General features: G+C 41.2%; 2 protein-coding genes and 1 long non-coding RNA gene across 4 annotated transcripts in view; 1 reads left to right on the forward strand and 2 right to left on the reverse strand.

Annotated features, from left to right (window-relative positions):
* Nucleotides 1–1,527: 1,527 nt before the first annotated feature.
* LOC113013880 (uncharacterized) overlaps nucleotides 1,528–23,497 on the reverse strand; it is a 117,744-nt gene continuing 95,774 nt past the window's right edge. Inside the window, exons 1-4 of one of the 2 annotated variants that reach the window (XM_080295319.1) lie at nucleotides 16,388–16,655; nucleotides 13,647–13,862; nucleotides 13,014–13,265; nucleotides 1,528–2,613 (exon numbers count right to left, since the gene is read on the reverse strand). In XM_080295319.1, the coding sequence (XP_080151445.1) occupies nucleotides 1,577–2,613; nucleotides 13,014–13,265; nucleotides 13,647–13,862; nucleotides 16,388–16,550 (1,668 nt within the window). In that variant the 5' untranslated portion in view covers nucleotides 16,551–16,655 and the 3' untranslated portion in view covers nucleotides 1,528–1,576. Of the gene's footprint in view, nucleotides 2,614–13,013; nucleotides 13,266–13,646; nucleotides 13,863–16,387; nucleotides 16,656–23,497 lie in introns of those variants that run through there. The other variant, XM_080295318.1, reaches the window with a different exon arrangement.
* Nucleotides 16,716–20,341, forward strand: LOC113012983 (uncharacterized). The gene is made up of 3 exons (XM_026153476.2): nucleotides 16,716–17,365; nucleotides 17,682–17,817; nucleotides 18,100–20,341. Exons 1-3 carry the CDS (start codon nucleotides 16,770–16,772, stop codon nucleotides 18,850–18,852), a joined length of 1,485 nt encoding a protein of 494 aa, XP_026009261.2. The 5' UTR covers nucleotides 16,716–16,769; the 3' UTR covers nucleotides 18,853–20,341.
* On the reverse strand, nucleotides 20,443–21,143 carry LOC145419255 (uncharacterized). Its single transcript, XR_013904266.1, has 3 exons — nucleotides 20,928–21,143; nucleotides 20,763–20,839; nucleotides 20,443–20,506 (listed from the first exon to the last, which is right to left on the reverse strand). It is a non-coding gene; the product is annotated as an uncharacterized LOC145419255 (long non-coding RNA).

A 23,497-nucleotide genomic window follows, 5' to 3' on the forward strand; every position in this document is an offset into this window, starting at 1 on the left:
TTTCGCTCTCGCGTTGCCAGCGTTCAACTGCACCGTGAAGCCAGCATCTGCTTTTCCTTAAATCAACTTCTATTTCATTTCTGCACATTTATCTAATGAACTAATATGTGAATATGTTCTGTTAACTCAAAAGTATAATGAGAACTAAACTACATACAGCTCACACACTCTATATTAAAGGGTATAATGTGATCTACAGCAGTATTCTAATTCAACTACTTTGATTACATATATAAGGTAACATATAATAACAGAATAATCTAATATTGAACATGGTGGTATAGAAAAGTCTTAGACATGCTCTTGGCAGACAGGGGAGGTGTGTGTTCAGTGTTTGCTATTATTTGCTCCACTTTTGTTCTGAAACACACAACTTCAGGAGACATTGATGGAGTACCGTTGAGGACCTGGAAAGTGAGGACAAGAATCAAGGAAGTTAGCATGATTATCCACTTGAATGCGTTGAATCTTTCTGACCAGTTGATCACCAAAAGGCAGATCACACGAAGCCCTGTTTAACAGCTCGTTTGGAAGTACTGTTAGTTTTTCAAAGAGCAGCAGGATTGTGGGGTCGCAAATTTTAAAGGCTTTGCAGAATTTCTATAGGCTGGAAAGATGTTGATTCAGGCTTTTGGAACACAATTGAAACCAAAACACAAAATCTACAGGAGATGAGTGAAGTGTGATGCCAACAGTTTTATTGAACATACAAGATTAACAAAGATTTAGAAGAAAGAAAAGCCCACTAGGGTGTTCGCCATAAGTACATGCAGGCCAAACACCAATCAAGATAAATAAAGATGAAGACTCCCGGGACTCTTCTGAGGTCCTTTTACAAAACAACAGCTGGGTATCAACAGGTGTTCACATAACAGTAGTGCAAGCTATGTTAAAAATATGAATAATAAATGACCTAAGTATATGGGTCACAAACAATACGAGAACTTGAATCAACCGCCTAACATTGTCATTCCCTAAAATATTCCCTTTCCATCTACAAAGCACTTCCCATTAATGTCAATCTAGTGTATAAATTCATTAAAAACAAAAACAAAATCCCAACAGGAGTTCTGGCAGTGTGCAAGTTAGCGAACAGTGTACAGTTAGTAAACTGTCTCATGCTTTAAACACCTTCAAACTGTGAACTTCAGAGAAAAAACTGATTTCAATAAAGGCTACCGCATGTACACGGGTAGTTTTTTTAAACTGATATTTCCAAGTGTGATTCTGAGAAATAGTTCTTTTATGTCAAGACCCAAAAATATCTCAAGCACTGTTGAGGCCATGCCAAAGAAAATGAAGAAACTTCAGTAAAGACAAAGCCCATAAACAATAAAAAATGATGTCAGAAAATGTGATAAAGGTGCAAACATTTCATGTTGCGAGACAAACACTTTTTCTTGTCCATGTGTGAAAAAAGAAACTGAGCTTCTGAAAACCTTTTCAAAATGAAGGTTTTTTTTCCGAATGCTCATTTTTAAATGATCCAAACACTGTTTATGTGATCTGCCATCACCATTTTCTAAGAATGAAACTTAGCATGTAGGATGGTTTCCGAAATGCATTTTCAACTGTACTAAAGTAATACAGAATGTGGCTTCTCACCTGTGTGAATTCGCATGTGCATATTCAAGTGACTCTTCCTAGTAAATCTTTTCCCACAGGTGCTACAGCAATGTGGCTTCTCACCTGTGTGAATTCGCATGTGTATATTCAAGTGACTCTTCCTAGTAAATCTTTTCCCACAGGTGCTACAGCAATGTGGCTTCTCGCCTGTGTGAATTCGCATGTGCATATTCAAATTAGATTTTACATGAAATCTTTTCCCACAACTACTACAGCAATGTGGCTTCTCGCCTGTGTGAATTCGCATGTGCATATTCAAATGACCCTTCACAGTAAATCTTTTCCCACAACTACTACAGCAATGTGGCTTCTCGCCTGTGTGAATTCGCATGTGTGTTTTCAAATTTGATTTTACATGAAATCTTTTCCCACAACTACTACAGCAATGTGGCTTATCACCTGTGTGAATTTGCATGTGTCTCTTCAAGTGACTCTTCCTAGTAAATCTTTTCCCACAGGTGCTACAGCAATGTGGCTTATCACCTGTGTGAATTTGCATGTGCATATTCAAGTGACTCTTCCTAGTAAATCTTTTCCCACAACTACTACAGCAATGTGGCTTCTCGCCTGTGTGAATTCGCATGTGTTTAGTTAAGTCTGACTTCCAAATAAATCTTTTCCCACAGGTTCTACATAACTTAGCTGTCTTGGAATTTTGAACTGACAAGCCTGATACGATTTGCTCCGACTTATTTCTGTGTGAGTTACCATCCTTGCTTTCATCCTCATCTGTGTCAGAAGAGTTGTGAGAAAGGCACTGGTCACAGCATGGTTCTGATTCACTGTGGTCACTTTTTTCACGAGATGGAAAATTTGCAGTCTCCTGCATTAGTACAAGCGGTTTTTCCTCTTCAGTGGTACTGAGTTCCTCCTGTTCCCCTTTAATCTGTGAAGGATCCTCCTGGCCTAAACTGGAGTTCTTCTCCTGGTTACAGACCTGCTGATTTGTGAGCCCCTCCACATCCTTACAGTCATGTTGTGGAAAATCTGAAGGGACAGATCAAAAAGCATACATTTTTTGCCTTAACCATTAGCAAATCTCCACATGGTAAGCATGTTGCTTAGATATACCAATGAAAATCATGTTGTGGGGAGAAACAGTTTTGCTGACTCAGTGAAAACCATTTTGGCTGCTCATTTACAAACTCTACAAATAATATAAACAGACCATCTACGATGAGAAAATAAAGACGATATATAATCAAACAAAACAAAGTCGTATCCCTGAAAATTTTTAATCAAAGTGCACAAAACATTTAAAAGTTTATTTAAAATTAGTTAAAAACTTTACAGGACACTCACTGCAGTATTTTTTTGTTTATTTTTTAGATTAACCATTCATTACCTGAAAGTTGGGGAGAATGGCAGGTAGAACCTTCACCTTTCAGGTCCCTCTTCTGTGAAAACAGCTGCCAATTTGGATTCGGAAGACAGATACCCTCTCTACTTTTAAGATTAGGCTTAGGTCAGTACTGTTGGGGCAGTTAGCATTCTCTTAAAGTCTCTTTGTATGTTTTCCTGTCTGGTGGCCTCTTGTTGGTTTACATTATGGTTAACACTAGAAATACTGACTTTTTTCTTGGTGCAAGTCCCTACCACTAGATTTACTAACCCCGTGCAAATTTGCGTAAATTCCCTGAACCTAACACCTACTAGCACCCCCAATATATATATATTAGGGGTGCAACGATACACAAAATTCACGGTTCGGTTCGGTTCGATACTTTGGTGTCACGGTTCGATATTTTTTCGATACAAAAAAAATGTTCATGCCTTTTTAATTTGTCATTTATTAAAATTATAAATATATATTTTAACTCAAAAGTACAGTTTTTAAATTTAACCCTAACCCTTGTGCGCGTTTTTTATTTTGACAGCGAATGCGCACCTGTGGACCACTTATGTGCAGCCCTGGTTATATAGCTCGTCATATTGCAGCCACAGAAATTATTTTGTCCATGAAACCATAAAGCTGCACTTTCTTTTTGCCTTATAGTCTGATTTGTCATAACTTCTCCGTTTTGTGGTAAGCTTTTATTTGGCTGTCACTTCTTCACCCTGACCTGTCTTATTTGGCTCAGCAGAACTGAAATGCTTTTACACGCGCACTCACATAAGCTCAGCGATTCTCTGCGCGATCAACCTCTCACATGTTTAAGCTGCGGGAGATTTCACTTGTCATGTTTGCATAGTAAGCTAACGATTAATAAGACGATGTCAGAGGAATTGGTGAGGAATCACTCATCTTTGGAAAAGAGAGTTTATTACAGAGAAATGGCTCTTTCCAAAATAAAAGCTATACTATCCGCTTCTTCTGGGCTATATTCTCAGCAGCATAAGGAGAATCATGTGCTAACAGCTGTCTAAATGACTCGGCTAAAGTTAGTAGCATGCTTGTTGTTTTTGTCTTTGCACTAGGATGATGTCGGTGTAAATGTGCAGTCATATTCGTTGTGTTCCCACTAGTGCTTTCAGGTTAATCTCGTTCAAATGACCTTAACGCCACAACACGGCAAATCTCCGTTAACGAGCTACCGCCGATCGCTCCGTGCATGGGGCTAGACGGCCAACACGTTAACGAGCTAACTGCGCTAACACACTAGTTCACACCCATGTAATTGAGCATTGCGTGGCACATCCAACATACTGTTTTACTTTAGTCCATGACTCGCTTACCTTCAGGGTCATACGTCACATGAAAACCAAAATAATTCCAAACGCCAGATCTGAATGAGGGTCAATTTGCCTGTTGCAAGGAGAGCTTAACTTCTGTCTCGCTAGCTTGCCCTGTGCTCTTCCTTCTGACTATGCTGTCTGTGTGGAGCGCTCAGTGGATCTGCGCTCGACAGTGCAGCCTAGGCGGAGTAGTCGAACGCAGATCCACTGAGCGCTCAACACAGACAGCATAGTCAGAATGAAGAGCGCAGGGCAAGCTAGCAAGACAGAAGTTAAGCTCTCCTTGCAACATGAACCTCCCCCACCCTCATTCAGATCTGGCGTTTGGAATTATTTTGGTTTTCATGTGACGTATGACCCTGAAGGTAAGCAAGGCAAGGCAAGGCAAGGCAAGGCAAATTTATTTGTATAGCACAATTCAACAACAAGGTGATTCAAAGTGCTTTACAGAGACATTAGAAACAAAAACAAATAAAAAGCATGATTTAAAATTGATTAAAACAAGCAAACAAACAAACTAACTAAACACACACATTTCACACCTGTTCGCGCAATCTGAACCCTTATCGTAAGGGGAGCTACCAGTCCTTCTGTGGACGAGCTACTTTCTATTTTAAATTCCCTGAATTTAAAGTACTCTCTAGACCCAGTCTAGACCCAGTTGGGGAGCTACCCAGAGCTCTAATCCCACACCTGTTCGCGCGATCTGAACCCTTATCGTAAGGGGAGCTACCAGTCCTTATGTGGACGAGCTACTTTCTGTTTTAAATTCCCCGAATTTAAAATACTCTCTAGACCCAGTCTAGACCCAGCTGGGGAGCTACCCAGAGCTCTAATCCCACTTAACAAACAAACAAACAAACAAACAAAACAGTATATAAAATCAAAACAGATAAAATCAGAACAGTAGATAAAATCAGTAGTTAATGTAAGTTTTGAAATTTAAGCTTAACTAATTAACAAACAAACAAAACAGTATATAAAATCAAGACAGATAAAATCAGAAATAGATAAGATCAGTAGTTAGTGTAAGTTTTGAAATTTAAGCTTAAAAGTGTGGATTTGGTGCTTTATTCAAATGCAGCTGAGAACAGGTGAGTCTTCAACCTGGATTTAAATAAACTGAGTGTTTCAGCTGATCTGAGGCTTTCTGGGAGTTTGTTCCAGATATAAGGAGCATAAAAGCTGAATGCAGCTTCTCCGTGTCTGGTTCTGACTCTGAGAACTGATAAAAGACCGGATCCAGATGACCTGAGGGATCTGGAAGGTTCATACTGGGTTAGGAGGTCACTGATGTATTTTGGTCCTAAACCATTCAGAGCTTTATAGGCCAGCATCAGAACTTTAAAGTCTATCCTCTGACGGACAGGCAGCCAGTGTAAAGACCTCAGAGCTGGACTGATGTGGTCCACTTTTTTGGTCTTAGTGAGGACTCGAGCAGCAGAGTTCTGAATGAGCTGTAGTTGTCTGACTGATTTTTTAGGTAGACCTGTAAAGATGCTGTTACAGTAATCAAGCCTACTAAAGATGAATGCATGGACTAGTTTTTCCAGGTCCTGTTGAGACATCAGATCTTTTATCCTTGAAATATTCTTGAGGTGATAATAAGCTGATTTTGTTATTGTCTTAATGTGTTTTTCTAAGTTTAGGTCTGCATCCATCACTACACCCAAATTTCTCGCCTGGTCTGTGGTTTTTAGATGTATAGATTGAAGTTCTCTGGTGACCTGTAAAATTGCAAAGTGAAAGCAAAAAAACAAGCGCAAATTCAAACGGGATTTCAATATGTCACATATTGACAGTGGCTCACCGATGCCAATGACATAATTACCCAGCTACATTTCTGAAAGAATGCAAAAGCATTGACATATATTTTTCCTTCCTACAATAGCCCGACGGGCAGGGCAGAGATAGATTTTGGTAGCCCGACTGAAAAAATTGCTAGCCCCAGGATGTCGGGCTAGCGATTTTGCGAGCCCTGTATCTGATTGAGGAATCACTCATCTTTGGAAAAGAGAGTTTATTACAGAGAAATGTCTCTTTCCAAAATAAAAGCTATACTATCCGCTTCTTCTGGGCTATATTCTCAGCAGCATATTAAACATATCAGGTCCCCATAAGGAGAATCATGTGCTAACAGCTGTCTAAATGACTCGGCTATAGTTAGTAGCATGCTTGTTGTTTTTGTCTTTGCACTAGGATGATGTCGGCGTAAATGTGCAGTCATAGTCGTTGTGTTCCCACTAGTGCTTTCAGGTTAATCTCGTTGAAATGACCTTAACGCCACAACACGGCAAATCTCCGTTAACGAGCTACCACCGATCGCCCCCTGCATGGGGCTAAACGGCCAACACGTTAACGAGCTAACTGCGCTAACACACTAGTTCCCACCCATGTAATTGAGCATTGCATGGCACATCCAACATACTGTTTTACTTTAGTCCATGACTCGCTTAGTGGAGCTGTTCTCATCGAGACGACCCCTCCTAACTACAGTTTTATCAGTGAGGCCAGGGTGAGCAGGAGAGGAGGAGGGGTTGCTGTCTTATTTAATGAATCATTTCAATGTAAGCAGCTATCTCCTGGAAGTTTTCAGTCTTTTGAATATGTGGCTTTACAGCTGAAGGCCCCGTCCAAAGTTGTGTTTCTTAATGTTTACAGGCCTCCCAAATACTGCACAGACTTTTTTAATGACCTCAGTGAACTGCTGTCTGTGATCTGTGTTGATTTCGACTGTGTAATTATTGTTGGGGATTTTAACATCCATGTGGACAACCCTCAGGACAAAGGGACTAAAGACCTGAGTAACACTCTGGGCAACTTTGGGCTGACTCAGCATGTAACAGAGGCCACACATAATAGAGGACACACTCTTGACCTACTGATCTCCAAGAGCCTGAGCATTTCAAACATTACTGTGTCTGATGTGGGCTTATCTGATCATTACTGTGTTTTCTTTGAAAGTAAAATCTCAGCCCACACAAATACAGTGGGGCAAAAAAGTATTTAGTCAGCCACCAATCGTGCAAGTTCCCCCACCTAAAATGATGACAGAGGTCAGTAATTTGCACCAGAGGTACACTTCAACTGTGAGAGACAGAATGTGAAAAAAAAATCCATGAATCCACATGGTAGGATTTGTAAAGAATTTATTGGTAAATCAGGGTGGAAAATAAGTATTTGGTCAATAACAAAAATACAACTCAATACTTTGTAACATAACCTTTGTTGGCATTAACAGAGGTCAAACGTTTACTATAGGTCTCTACCAGGTTTGCACACACAGTAGCTGGTATTTTGGCCCATTCCTCCATGCAGATCTTCTCGAGAGCAGTGATGTTTTGGGGCTGTCGCCGAGCAACACGGACTTTCAACTCCCGCCACAGATTTTCTATGGGGTTGAGGTCTGGAGACTGGCTAGGCCACTCCAGGACTTTCAAATGCTTCTTACGGAGCCACTCCTTTGGTGCCCAGGCGGTGTGTTTTGGATCATTGTCATGTTGGAAGACCCAGCCTCGTTTCATCTTCAAAGTTCTCACTGATGGAAGGAGGTTTTGGCTCAAAATCTCACGATACATGGCCCCATTCATTCTGTCCTTAACACGGATCAGTCGTCCTGTCCCCTTGGCAGAAAAACAGCCCCATAGCATGATGTTTCCACCCCCATGCTTCACAGTAGGTATGGTGTTCTTGGGATGCAACTCAGTATTCTTCTTCCTCCAAACACGACGAGTTGAGTTTATACCAAAAAGTTCTACTTTGGTTTCATCTGACCACATGACATTCTCCCAATCCTCTGCTGTATCATCCATGTGCTCTCTGGCAAACTTCAGACGGGCCTGGACATGCACTGGCTTCAGCAGCGGAACACGTCTGGCACTGCGGGATTTGATTCCCTGCCGTTGTAGTGTGTTACTGATGGTGACCTTTGTTACTTTGGTCCCAGCTCTCTGCAGGTCATTCACCAGGTCCCCCCGTGTGGTTCTGGGATCTTTGCTCACCGTTCTCATGATCATTTTGACCCCACGGGATGAGATCTTGCGTGGAGCCCCAGATCGAGGGAGATTATCAGTGGTCTTGTATGTCTTCCATTTTCTGATGATTGCTCCCACAGTTGATTTTTTCACACCAAGCTGCTTGCCTATTGTAGATTCACTCTTCCCAGTCTGGTGCAAGTCTACAATACTTTTCCTGGTGTCCTTCGAAAGCTCTTTGGTCTTGGCCATGGCGGCGTTTGGAGTCTGACTGTTTGAGGCTGTGGACAGGTGTCTTTTATACAGATGATGAGTTCAAACAGGTGCCATTCATACAGGTAACGAGTGGGGGACAGAAAAGCTTCTTACAGAAGACGTTACAGGTCTGTGAGAGCCAGAGATTTTCCTTGTTTGAGGTGACCAAATACTTATTTTCCACCCTAATTTACGAAGAAATTCTTTACAAATCCTACCATGTGAATTCATGGATTTTTTTTTCACATTCTGTCTCTCACAGTTGAAGTGTACCTCTGGTGCAAATTACTGACCTCTGTCATCATTTTAAGTGGGGGAACTTGCACAGTCGGTGGCTGACTAAATACTTTTTTGCCCCACTGTATATTTCTACTTGGAGAAATTTAAGAGGCTTATCCCTCAAAACTTTAAATACAATAAAGTTGCAAAAAATAGTTTCCCACCACAGGAAATTTATTTTGAGTGTCTTCATAGTTTTATTTTGGAGATACAGCAATTTTTATATACTGCAGGAAAAACAAAAAACAATCCTATGATGCAAATTTGCAAAGAAAACAGCATGTGCATCATTTCACTGTGGGAAGTGTTACGAACAGCTGATAGGAACGGCAAAGCGTGTTTCTGGAATATTATGTTTTTGTTCCTGCAAGCGCTTTTTATGCAATTTTTGCAAAGCTATATGTGGAACGAAACCGTGACCGAGGACAAGCTGATGGCATCAGATGTAAGTACAACTCCTCCGGTTTCATATGCAAAACAAATTATTGCGCTAGCTTACACGGTTCAGGTTCTACAGGGATTTAAAAATAGTTACGCAAAACGGAGCGTGCTGCTCTGACCGGCTTTAAAGGGTTAACAATGACTTTAAAAAAATAATATAAAATAGTGTGCAACACCACTGAAGTTTGTTTTTTTTTAAACTCTCTTTTCAACCAACGGCAGTCACTCTCCAAATAACTTCTGCTTAGCTTTCCGAGCTTCCCTCGGGTCCTCTTAATCAGCGGTCTCCAACCTTTTTTGCGCCACGGACCAGTTTATGCCCGACAATATTTTCACGGACCGGCCTTTAAGGTGTCGCGGATAAATTAGGGAGGGGCTAATAATCGGCTCAGTCATTTTTAATGATCGTTGAAAGCCCAGATCGTAATCGTGATTAAAATTCGATTAATTGAGCAGCCCTACGTACTATGGCAATGACAGACCTTAGCAGACTCTGTGGGTCCAGCACGAGTGAAGCACGAGCGATTTGCTACTGCACTGGGCATTCCAATGTCCTCCTCTACCCACACAGTGCCGTCTTTTGCCGTGTGGCTCAGACTGGGCTTCCCAGTACCACGGTGCCTCTTCCATGGAGGCATGTTGGGTTCTTGTTCCATCTCCTTTTTAGATTCTTCTGAGGAGGTATCAGTGGCCTGCTGGACAAATGAAACCTCTCCTCCATCAGAGTCTGCTTCATCCATTTCCTGAAGCAAGGAAATGGATGCGCGCCTGTTGCGCGCAGATGTTCTTCCTGTGAGGCAGTGATACAGAGGCCATCCTGATGTGCCTTGTCAGAAATGCGAAGAAGAAATGATTCTCCAGCCTGGGCTGTCTGCTTTTATGCACAGCACTGTGCTGAAGTAATGCAATGCCACTCCCTCACATACACAGTCACAATGGAAGATCTGTGGTGAGAGTCAAGGAACTGCATTGCTGAATGCTGCAAACAGACTATGACACAGACAGACAGACTGTGTGGGAGAGTAACCTAAGACAAAAGGCAGAAAGATGAAGAGATGAACCAACCTGGAACTGAGGGACAGAATTAATTTTTTATGTTTTGCTATTTTTACATGAACAGGCAAAGGAGAGAACATGCAACGCTGGGGAGATCACACATGTCACTCATGTCATTGTATTAGCAACTTTTCATTCTGTTTTCACACAATTTTTTATAAATAAAACAGACTTGTGTTTCCATATATTGTGAATGTGTCTTACACATTTGCAGGTCAGTCAATGTGTGGGATATTTTGTATAGATACGGCAGGCATTTCTGAAGGTTGTAACACAGAGGTTTGGCCTGCCTTGGATCTGAGCTACTCTGAGTAAATGTGCCAGGCCTCAAAGATAATGGGTGGTTTGCACAACAAAAGCAGGAGAATTGAGCTGACGACCTTTGAAAATCTCAGTAGGGGTGAATAACACCTTGGGTTAGTAAATTTAGTGTAAAAAAAAGTAAGAAAAAATAAACAACATCATTTTAAAAAATGTTTGAAACTCAAGAGGTCAGAAATTTCACCAAGCTGTGTTACGGCTATTCTTCCCATCCCATGCAAGGACACCTGGATTGGCTGGAGGACTGTTTACTTAGCCTGATAGGCCGAAGGACACTGTCTCAGCTAAACTATGGACACGCAGACACACACACTTACACTGATAAGCACTCACTCATCCCCTCTCCCTTTCCAACGCCTTCGATGCTTGTGCCCTACCGGGGAAGATAGCAGTCAACTGGACCAGCACAGATGCTGCAGGACCGGATGCGCTGTCTACACCGGCTCTCTCTTACCCTTTACCCGCCCCTGTTGCTTGTCTTGTGTTTCTATGGTGTATTGATAGTCATGTGCTTTTGTGCTGAGGTGTTTTTTCTGTTATCAAACTGTTCTCCCACTAGGAGCTCAGTCTGAGTGGAGTTTTTTTTCTCCTCCTCTTACCTCATGTAGTGTATTTTCGTTGTTTTTTCCTATCAGCCTACCTTTCTGACATGTTAGATTAGATTAGATTAGATAGAACTTTATTAATCCCTCGGGTGGGTTCCTCTGGGAAATTCGATTTCCAAAAAAGCACAGCACCGACAGAAGTTACAGAGTTACAGAATATTATATATATATATACACACACACACACACACACACACACACACATATATATATATATAAATACAGAGACAATATAAATAAAATATACGAAGGGGATAAATAGAATAAATAGGAATAAAAATAAAAATACAAGTGAATTGCACATTTCAAGTATTGAGTCTATTGCACCGTTGACTATTTACAAAAGTATTGCACAAAAGGTATTGCACAGTGAGGTGAAGAGGCACTACAGCTTAGTTGTTCCCCCTCCTTTGTCCTCCTGTTTCCCCTCCCTCTCCCCTCCAGGGAGGAGTTAAACAGTCTGATGGCGTGTGGGACAAAGGAGTTTTTAAGTCTGTTAGTTCTTGTCTTTGGGAGAAGCAACCTGTCACTGAACAGACTCTTCTGGTTGTTAATGGCCGTGTGCAGAGGATGCCCAGCATTGTCCATAATGTCCATGTCTGCCCAATGTGATGTTTGTGTAAAGTTGGTCAGAAGGTTCCTTTGTAAGTGCGCATGCGCCATTAGCGTGCTGCCTGCTGTAACCCTAATTTCCCTCGGGATGAATAAAGTATTCTGATTCTGATTCTGAAGCTGAGCATTTTTAAAATCAGGGTCACACCTATACTTCTCTATAGCTCGTAAACATGAAGCAAAGACAGCGCTTTGTATGTTGCAGACATTCATCAGCAGCTGCTTAAAACAAATCCTCCGTATCCAGTGGCCAGAGAGGATTACAAACTGTGGACAAGTACAAACCAGAAACCAATAGCAATACAGTTCTGAGAGAAAGTGGTGCTGGATTGGCCACACAATCAGGAAGTCCACCAATAACATCACTACACAGGCCTTGTGCTGGAATCCAAAGGGAAAGAAGAAGAAAGACCCAGAAACACATGGCACAAGGACACACCTATCATAGTGTTGTGTGGTTTGCTAAAAGCTTAGTTTCAAATCGATATATTTTATTTTTAAATTGATCGTTCAGTCCTCATGGGGATTGTTATGTTATCCACAAAAGGTTTAGTGGATGTACTCAGTCATAATGTACAGGGGCGGCTCCAGAATTTTTTCATATGGGTGGCCATATGGGGGCCACTGAAAACATTGAGATGGCACACCAAAAACATAATTTAAAGTTCTTTTTTTTGTTTTATTTTTTTATATGCTGTTGTCAAATATAGGTCACTTGAAAAATGTGGCCAAAAAAAGAAAGAAAAGTACATGCCTAGTTAATTTCCTGTTATTAAATTTGATATTCACTGTAAGTGTGCCTGCAGGTGCAGGGGCGCAGCACAGGCGAAGGAGTGACGACTGCAATTTGGAGGGACAAACAAAGTGACCATATGAATAACAAATATGAATATGGAGGAATAAATAACAAGCTGACGTTTCAACTCATTGTAGGGTGTCTTCCTCTCTCTTGTACTCAATTATTTTCAACATAAGACAGTCCTGACAGGGGCGACACTGGGAGGGCTAGACATTTTGGCTCTTAGAATATTACGTCAGTTTCCTTATTGCAGTCGGTCTTTAAATTCTTCATGTGCCTCTATAAAGTATATTGGAGGTCTGATTAGGACCCAACATGAGTTAGATTTCTTAATACAAAACTGAATCTATCTATTAAAGTTTTGCATACCTATTCTGTGCAACTTTACTTCAGGGTTCCACATGATGCCCAGCTCCTGCCCGGTCCAGATGATGATGCCTTTGGTTTCCTGCTTCAGTGCAAGCTGCTCTCCTTCCTGATTGGTGGAGATTTCCTCCTGTTCCTCTTTAGTCTGTGGAGGATCTGTGTTCTGCTGGTCCAGACTGGAGTTCCTTTCCTGGCTACAGACCTGCGGGTCATCCAGATCCTCATTTTCCTTACAATCATGTTGCTGTGGGAGGTCTTGATGGACAGAACACACAAGAAAAAAGTCACACTGTGAGCAGGTCTCTCAGATATGTGAGCGATATTTAAATATTCTCTCTCATGCAGCGAACAGAGAAGAATTCTGTTTACATGCAGAAAGTCATCATTTATGAGGCGTACAGCTCACTACTCCAACTTGGTCCTTGTGGCCAATAATCCACAGTTTTCATTGTCTCAACATTTTTCTACATTCTGCGTACAGTTCTGGGCTAACATGACTTAAATCTGAAACAGAAAACATGTCTCCAGTGAGGCAGTATCCCAGGCGGTAATGCACGCCATGTGTCTTTGTGACATTTTGTTATAAGTCATATTCATTTCTATATTATGAAATCTGCTTATTACACTTTTACATACCAAATCTGGTCAGCCGTGATCCAGGTTTCCACAACAAATCCAGCTGTTCTCCGGTCCAGACATTAATCCCTTCATCCTCCTGCTTCAGTGCAAGCTGCTCTCCTTCCTGATTGGTGGAGATTTCCTCCTGTTCCTCTTTAGTCTGTAGAGGCTCTGGGTCCTCCTGGTTGAGACTGGAGCTCCTCTCATGGTCACAGAACTGCTGATCATCCAGACCTTCGTGTTCAACAAAAGGACACAAGAAAATAGTGACTAATGTGATGATAAGAAAGCTCAAGAAGGATGAAAACGGTCACCTATTGAGAATTTAGCTTGCGTTTTATGTTGCCACAGAAACATTCACTGATAGTCATTTGTTCACTGGATGATGTTGATAACCTTACAGCTGTCTGGGGTCTGATTTTTAGATGTGACTGCCAGTGATCATCACACACTGTGAATAAACAAACAAATGAACAGCAGCATGATCTGAATATGATCATGAAAGCTTAAAGTATTTTACGACGGCAGGTAAGATATGCTGTTAATGCTAATCTTTTAACATTTTACTAATAAATATGATGCAAATCTCATGGTCCACTACATTCCAAAGATGCTCTGTTGGGTTGAGAGCTGGTAACTCTGGAGACCCGAGTACAGAGAACTCAATGTCATTTTAAGGGAACTGCATATTTTCTCTTTTTTGGACTACTCTCTGTAAATCATGCAGATGTTTGTGCTGGAAATTTAAACAGATCAGCAGTTTCTGAAATACTCAGATCAGCCAATGTGGCACCAACACCCACACCATGATCAAAGTGATTTCAATCACCGTCACTGATCGCTATATGCTGAAATGCATGGACTGCTGCCATCTGATTGGCTGATTACATTTTGGATTAAAGAGTAGTTGAACGGGTGTAGTTAACAAAGTGGCCGTAAGTATGTTTACATAGATGCAGTGTTAGGGAGTAACGGCATACATGTACCGGCGTTATGCATTTAAAATACAAAACATGAGTAACTCTATTCCGATATCCATCCATCCATTCGCTTATCCTTTTCAGGGTCGCGGGGGGCACTGGAGCCTATCCCAGCTGTTATAGGGCGAAAGGTGGGGTACACCCTGGACAGGTCGCCAGTCTGTCGCAGGGCTAACACATAGGGACAGACAACCATTCACACTCACATTCACACCTAGTGGCAATTTGGATTATCCAATTAACCTATCCCCACAAGCTGCATGTCTTTGGACGGTGGGAGGAAGCCGGAGTACCCGGAGAGAACCCACGCAAACACGGTGAGAACATGCAAACTCCACACAGAAAGACCCCGGCCTGATGGTGGAATTGAACTCAGGACTTTCTTGCTGTGAGACAACAGTGCTAACCACCGTGCCGCCGATAGTTACCGATAATTTGGTAATAATTAGAATACAGTTACTTCTAAATAAATGGATTACACGATGGTGTATATATGATATATATGATATATATCCCGATAATGATATATATGACAAAATAGTGCTTTTTCTGTAAATTCTGTGAATATCGGGAAACTTGACTCTCATGAAGTGTTTTCAACTGGGTGTCGTGTACCTGGAGTCGAGTATTTTGACCAATGCACTATATATTTTTAGATATATGCTGTAACGGCCGCCATTTTCTTTCTGAGTATTTATTACACGTGGGGGAAAAGCCTGTTCTAACGTATGAGTCTAAGGTTTATTTTGAGCACCTGATGGCTCTTTTTTGCTTCTCATCTATAAACTCTCTCCACAAACTTTCACGTGATTCATGCGTAGGTGGTCGAAGAGGTTTGTCGTGTTTGAGTCCGTGGTGGGAACCAGTCTGGGCATAATTTCCATAGTACAGTTTTCTGATCCGTGTCAGACTTTTCATAACCAAACCATGTCCATGCAACAGGGGGAGCCCCTCATTTAGGAATAACATCCTCAATTTGTTTTGACTGGTCCTTCTGTTTGGAGCTACCAGGTTCTGCCTCATCTTTATTGATTGTACAGCCCTAACGTAAGCCTACTACAACTACCTTGTATTAGTTTATGTAGCTATCTAGGTTATGTCTCACTTCAGAATCTTCGATGTACTATTGCTGTGTGACTCATTACTATTACTGAAGGCTGCATTACAACCTGCTACTTGCAAATAATTATGTGCAGTTCTGAAAGCAAACAGAAAGAAAACCTATTACTGATACAGAAATTGTGTTCTATACGAGATCGCTGCAAAAACTGCAGCCTTGCCTAATGTCCACCCTACTGTTACTCATTTTACATCACGATTTAAAAATTTACTTGAGATTGCTTTCAGAACTGCACATGATTGTTTGTAGCTAGCAGGATGTTAATGCTATGAATCAAGTCTAACAGTCTTTAGTCTATGAAATAACTTTAGCTAAAGCCAGCTAACAATGTTAGCTCGGTGGCTAGTAGCCTTCAGTTATAGCAATAATTCACACAGCAATAGTACATTCAAGTAGTTGTAACAAGCAAGTAATAAAGTAATCCGGACCAAAGTATTCAGAATACGTTATTCACATTGAGTAACTTAATGGAATAGTTACAAACTCCATTTGGGCCATGTATTCTGTAATCTTTCGTGGAAAACATTTTAAAAGTAACCTTCTCAACACTGCACAGATATAACTTCATACACTTTACTGTGGTGTATTACTAGTTCAATGCATTTAGATCATGCCCACGTGAATCACACGATGATCCCGCAACCCTCACACCTCCACACCTGTATTGTGTGACTTTATCCCGGGTCTGATATCAAGCAGTCTTAGCTGACGGATCTCTTCCTCATACCGGACGATCGTTTTTTCAAACTCTGAGAAGATTTCTTCTGCAGCAGAAGTTAATCTCTCCTTGATAAACTCTCTAAGATTCTGAACTGAAGACATTATTGCAACAACAACCGACACGGCCAAACCAACATCTTCAAACTTAATTCAGGATCGCGATGGGATCTCTCAATGGCGCCATTGCTGCTATTCTTCTTCTACTGAATTTACGGTACTTGCACTAGGGCATGTGACGTATTTCCGTTTCCAAATAGTACCGCTTGTGCGTTTCCGGTACGTTTGCTTATCTATCGGTAGCTATGCTAATGTCGCTTCAGAATGAGTATAAAAAGGAAAGTATTTAAAACAGAACATTTTCAAAAACAGGAGAAGAAATACTCCGAGCATTGCTGTGTCCCACTTTGTTCAGCTTCAGCCAAATTTAACGGCATACTAAGTTTTCATGCCTTTCCGACCCATTCCGACTTGAGAAGACAATGGCTGGTAAATATACGCCGGGATCATTTCACGATTACCTCTCACACCAGGGTCTGCTGCAGACACTTTGCCAGTGATCAACTCATAGAGCCAACAACCCTCGATGGTCGAAGGCGGCTTATTAAAGGTGCTGTACCAACACTTTTTGAGTGGAATGGCTATAAAGTTGAACCACCGCGGCGTAGTGTTTGGGAGAGAACGGAGCGACGCCCTGAACTAGTTCCTCCTGACGATCAAGAAGAGCACAGTCTTACAAGAGATCATGACTACTGCTCAGTCCCTGAGCCATCTGCATTGGACATATCTGCATCAGCTGCAGAAGACCTGTCCGAAGACGTGGAGACTCTGAGGAAGGAAATACAGGAGTTACGTGTCCAGCGAGAATTTGGGTTACAGCGTTTTGCTGGCTCCGACACTGACATCCGATTCTATACCAGGTACATCTAAGTTCTATTCAAGCTAACTGTTTAAAATATACCAAGGTCACCATCAGTTAAATTTAGAAAGTTTTTCCAGTCTTAATGAAAACAAAATAGAAATTTACTTTTTCTCTACTGATTGTATGTTTTATGTAGATGCTTTAGTATTTAAACGATATCCTAATGCTACAGGTAAAATACAACACCAAATACTCTTAATCAGACTATTTTATACAGCATTCCATTAGCATATTTGTCACAGTTCACATTATTTTTATGTCAGTGTGTAATGTTAATTAATGATTGACATGATGTATGTCTCTCTCGTGAATAGATTTCCAAGCTATGATCATTTGATGGCATTCTGGGTTTTGATTGAGCCTTGCATCTATAAAATGATCCGGGTTTCAAGAGCCAAGTCAGCTGCCAATCGGAACGAAGAAGTGTTGACACCTGCACGCACATCAACAGTAGGTTATGGGTTTGTTGGTAGTTAGAACTAGAGGTGTAATGTTATTGTATTTATGTACAATAACATTACTTTATGTACAGTAGCATACATACACAGGTGTATGTATGCTAGACTCAGTATCCTTTACATACATACACCTGTGCACTACAGCACCTCATTGTTTACCCCATGGTACAGTATGGTATGCCTAACCATTACAAAACATTTAGCCAAGAAAAGAATAATTTTACTAGTTCATAGCTTAAGGAGTAACATTTTCCCTTTTGTTTTCACCTTCCAGAGGCAGCTGCTACAGCCAATTGATGAGTTTTTTCTTTTCCTGGTTTTCCTGTCAGTTGGTTTGAAGGAGAGGGACCTGGCACACCGATTTAACATACACCAGTCCACAGTGAGCCGCATTATTGCAACATGGACAAATTTTCTTGCCACTGCACTGGGGTCTCAGTGCATCTGGCTTACACGTGAAGAAGTGCAAGCTTACCTCCCTGAGGAATTCAAAGATTTCTCAGACACCCAGATGATCCTTGACTGTACAGAGCTGAGGTGTCAGACACCATCCTCACCACTTCTCCAAAGTGAAATGTACTCTTCGTACAAATCCCACTGTACGATGAAAGCCCTGGTTGGCATAGCTCCACATGGTCCAGTGACATTCATCTCTAATCTGTATGCTGGTTCGGTTAGTGACAAGGAACTATTCAAACAATCAGGCATTGCTGAGAAGTTGACTGAAGACATGGCAGTGATGGTAGATAAGGGCTTCCTAATCACTGATTGTTGTAAATGCAAAGTGTACTGCCCACCTTTTCTATCTAAGCAGAAGCAGATGCCAGCATACCAGGTTAAGGAGACGCAGGCCATAGCCAGACTCAGGGTACATGTGGAGCGAGTCATTAGGAGGATCAAACAGAACAAACTTTTTGATAGCATCATTACCATGTCACATGTTTATAATATCAACCAACTGTTTGCAGTGGCATGTATGCTGTCAAATTACCAGAACACAGCATTAGTTAAAAAATGGGTTAAGTGAGACAAGATGGATTTTTCCCAAGACACCAGTGCCAGTACAAGTAACTTATGGAAAATGACCTGCAGCTGAGGCCACTACAGTTGAATTTCTTCCTTCTCAGCTGACAATACTTGATTACAGAACTGGTACTTGAGTGCCGATAGTTGAGTTTCAGTTATTGATAATTCAAATTCATTGCAAATGTTTAATGTTAATAATACTGTTTAATTATACTACTATTATTACTATTCAGATTCAACAAAACTATTTATCAAAATTATAAAGTAAATCACTAAATCGTTTTAAAACCATAAGTGACATTGAACTTTTGTAACATCAAAAATACCATTTGTCATTTTCTACAGTTCAGTTATTGTCTAAATGTATATCAGTATGCTAGGCATGGAGTTTTAAATACTTACCATGTAAATAAGTTCTGCACAAATTCAACGTTTTAATGTGTGTTTTTAAAAATTAAATTGATGCCATTGCTTAAATAACAGTTTATTGATGTCACATAAAAGTAACATGTAACAACAAAAGAATTCATGAAATATATTGAAAATAAAACATCAGTTATTTTGTTCCAGCCAGCCTGAAGGATCTGTTTTTCTTTTTGCTGTTTTCACTGTTCATTTTTTCAAACACAGGTATCTTGGCATATATATGTAAAAAAAGAAATAGTCTGCCTTTTCTCTGATTGCATTGTGCACATCTATATCCATGTATATTCTTTGCACTAGGTAGTCCTCTTGTGCCCACACAACAAAGTCACACCACTGCATCCCACTGATGAGCAGTTGTCCTTGCACTTGCCAGTAATATGCGTGGCTCTTTTTTAGTTTAGGGGTACCACATTCCATCTGCACATATTTGCAGTCAATAAAGTTTTGTACATTGGGACATTTGAATTCGACGAAGCCAAACTGGGGGTATTCATTGGGGTCAAAAACAACACCATCAGGAGATGCAGCAAGCCAGGGGGCAATGGGGTGAATGACCAGACCACAGGGTGAGTAGTTAACATTCATTAGCCTACTATACTCTGCTGCTATTGCAGGCTCCATCTCAGTTCCTCTCCTCATGTCTGCTGTCTGCCTTGTTCCCTTCAATATACGCTCTGCTAGTGACTCGGCCGAGCTCTGGCCTCTGACGTGACACACCTCCCGAAACCTAGAGGCAGTCACTCTGGGCCTGCGGAGCTGATGCCACTCAGACGAAGAGCTTTGCTCACGTGTAGCTTCCTCTATTTTGTGAGCCATTTCCAGAGTTACAGACAAGCTTTTCAGATGCAGAAGCTCTTCTTCTGAGCACACAAACACACAATCTGATGGCAAGATGTCATACCCCTCCAGAGGCAAGTGCGGTGTTGGTGGTGCATCGCGGTGTAGTGTGATGTACCGGGTTGTCAAAACCGGCTGCTGATATGACAGAACACTGCCCTCCTGCACCAGCCCAAAGGCACTTTCCACAAGGGGCTTGTCAGGTCTCATGTTCATTGTGGTCACAAGTGGCCTGTCCTCAATATTAAATTTTGCATATCGTTAGCTTCATAGCATAAGTGCCTAAGTCAATGACTTAGGCACTTATGCTATGAAGCTAACGATATGCCTCCGTTATTCTGAACAAGCAGGGATCTGGTAACGGACCCACCATGCCTCTGTAGAAGCCACTCCTAAAGAAAACATCAATGACAATAATGTAAGGGAGAAGGTTGTTATACTGAACAACAACTAAACTAAAAACTAAAAGGTGTAAAACAGTGGTGCATAAGTTAGAGACTGGGATGTATATGTACATGACTGAGTTAGCCGTCTTCAGAAAGTGTAATGTTGTATGTAAATTAATACCTATTCTGACACATGTATGTATGAAAAAAATAGCAACATACATTTGTAACACATGAAACCAAATTTTACAAATGTAATTACCGTACTCCAGTCTGGGCCATCCTATTTGGTACTGGCTTAGTGAAGATCATGGAGTTGATGGGTCCTGGCCTCACACCCTAACAGAAGACACATTTACTATGGATGGTGTTGCTGTTCATATGTAAACATGGACTAATTCAAAAACTTTAACCTCATTTAAATTACCACTGTCCGTGGCTTGTGCCATTGCTGTTCAGATTCCGTGCAGCTATGCACAGGGGGGACAACCGGCACTCTGAGTTGTGAGTAGTGTGCTGTTTGGAAGAGCAGTGCCACTGTGTGATTGCACATAACAGCGCCTGCCACACAGGAGCACTGGCTATGTGTCAGTATCACCGGCGATGAATCCAGAAGCTTAATCTAAGAAGAAAGAATGAAAATTAAAAATGTAACATCTTCATGGAAGAGCTGAACAGGAACATAGTACAGTGTTATGGTTACGCATCCTCCTGAATGCTTAGTGTTTCCTTCTCTCCCTATTAAAAAAACTTAACCATGCTTGATAACTGTAATAACTTAGATTGTGTATATTTGCAGTATTAACTTGTTGTCAAATGTTTCTGATCACCCAAACACACGTTGATTTAACTATCTGACTAGTCAAATTAGGAGTGATAAAGCAGGGAGACAAGGAAAACATTCAAGTTGATGGGCCTTTAGGAATGAACTTAACTAATGCTTAAATGAACTGAACCCCACAGAACGGGGATTAACAACTTTACACAGCTTCCTGCCTACACTTAGTCTGTGTGGTGCCTCACTCTTCCTCATCGACCTGTAGCACAGGGCTCTCACACCGACCTCCCCTGACAACCTGTCTTTATTGGACATTGAATAAAGATACAAGTACCATTAGCATTATTTCTGTATTACTCATTTCAGCATGTCTTAAACATATATATTTTACACTTAGCAAGAGTAGCATTAGGTAGTTAACTACCTCCATAGTTAGCCAACTATAGGGTTGCCAACCGTCCCTTAAAATACGGAATCGTCCCGTATTTCGAAACAAAAGTACACGTCCCGTATTGAGCTAATAAGGGACGCACTTTGTCCCGTAATACAGTGAGAATCAAAAGTAGTCTATAACTTTTAATGGAATTAACGCTTTGTTTGAAAACATAATTCCCAGCCCCTCTCCTGCTTTGTGACCAATGAGCTGACAGCACACTTATGACAATTCGAGTATGACAATTCAGATTACCGCTCATCTCATTGGTCGAGGAAAGGTCGCTTACGGAGAAAATACCGGAAGACAACAGATGACCACAACAAGAAGCATGGCCAACAGGGAAACAAACGCCGACTCTGCAGTGCAAGTCTCGGACGACAGTAAACCTAAAGCTGGGCAGACACTGTGCGATTTTTTCAGTCGCGTTATTCAGCTCCTGCTCAAACTGCACGATTGACTCGCAGGGGTTAGAAGTTGGTAGGTCACGATGCAGGGTCTCACACTATACCGCCCGATGCTCTGATGCGACCTGAGTGCTCACACTGTGCCTCCATAACACGAAGGTTATAACAGAAAATCTGTCGCGCTCTCTCTCTCTCCGTCTTACACTCACACAGACACACACACCACCACCATCAACTTTGCTAAATTGCTAATGAAAAACATGATCAGGCAGCTGTGATTGAGCAGCAGTGTAAATCCAACTGTTTTCACGGTTGTTGTGGTCGTGATAATTTTGTGATGCCACATCGAAAAGGCTCGGATGAGCTTTCCAAAGTTCTACAAGTTGTGCCTCCATCGCTTGTGTCCAGATCACACGCTGCACAGCCGTGCTGCTCCATCTTTTACACCAACGTTTACGTGTTTGCGCGCGAGCAGTGTGAGCGGCTGTGATGAGACCCTCACGAGCGATTGATGATCGGGAGCTGGTCGTGAGGTGTTAATCACTTCTCGTTACCCCACGTATACTACACGATGCACGATGAAGGCCAAAATCGGTCAAAAATCGGCTCAAAATGGGCCTAAAACCGCACAGTGTGAGCCCAGCATTAGAGCAGCAATGTTTGTTCCCCTCAGAGAAAGGGAAGAATGGGAAAAGGAAAACACCTGGCTGGAAAAAGTTAATATGGGCATGTGCAGTGAATATCAGCGCTATGTGGCCAGAAGTGTGATAATATAATTTATTTTGTGTAATAAACAACTGCAAGGATAGATGATTACAACAAATAGATGACTAATACATAAAAGTAATACATAGATGAATAATGATGATGAGTTATGATGCGTAATCATGGGAACAAGCGGGTTTACAAACAGGAGCAGCTGATTAGCATTAGAAAAGCTGAAATAATATTTCAACTGAAGCCGATTGTACTAAATGCACTAAATGTGCACTGTTACAAGAATGTTTTTCTTTCTATTGTTTTCTATTATTTTAAGTTAAGCAGGACAGAGTTCTTTTAAAGAAAGATTTACTTATATTCTCAAAAGTTAAGCATGACAGGCTTCTGTTTAAGAAGGAGACCTGTTTTATTGTGTTAATGTTGTCATTTTGAGCTAAAAATAAATGGCTAAATGATCATTTGTTTCACATGTGTTCATATCACAAAGAATACACATCTACTTAAATCAAATTCAAGTCAAAGGGTTAAAAAAATAATTTCACACACAAAAAAAGAGCTAGAAAATTCACCACACTGGGAAGGGTGAAGACAACTGGGTCGCCCTGGCCACGAGGTGTCCCTTATTTATTTTTCAGGGAGTTGGCAACCCTAGCCAACTA

Source organism: Astatotilapia calliptera, chromosome 20, assembly GCF_964374335.1.
Source record: "Astatotilapia calliptera chromosome 20, fAstCal68.1, whole genome shotgun sequence".
Lineage (NCBI taxonomy): Eukaryota > Metazoa > Chordata > Actinopteri > Cichliformes > Cichlidae > Astatotilapia > Astatotilapia calliptera.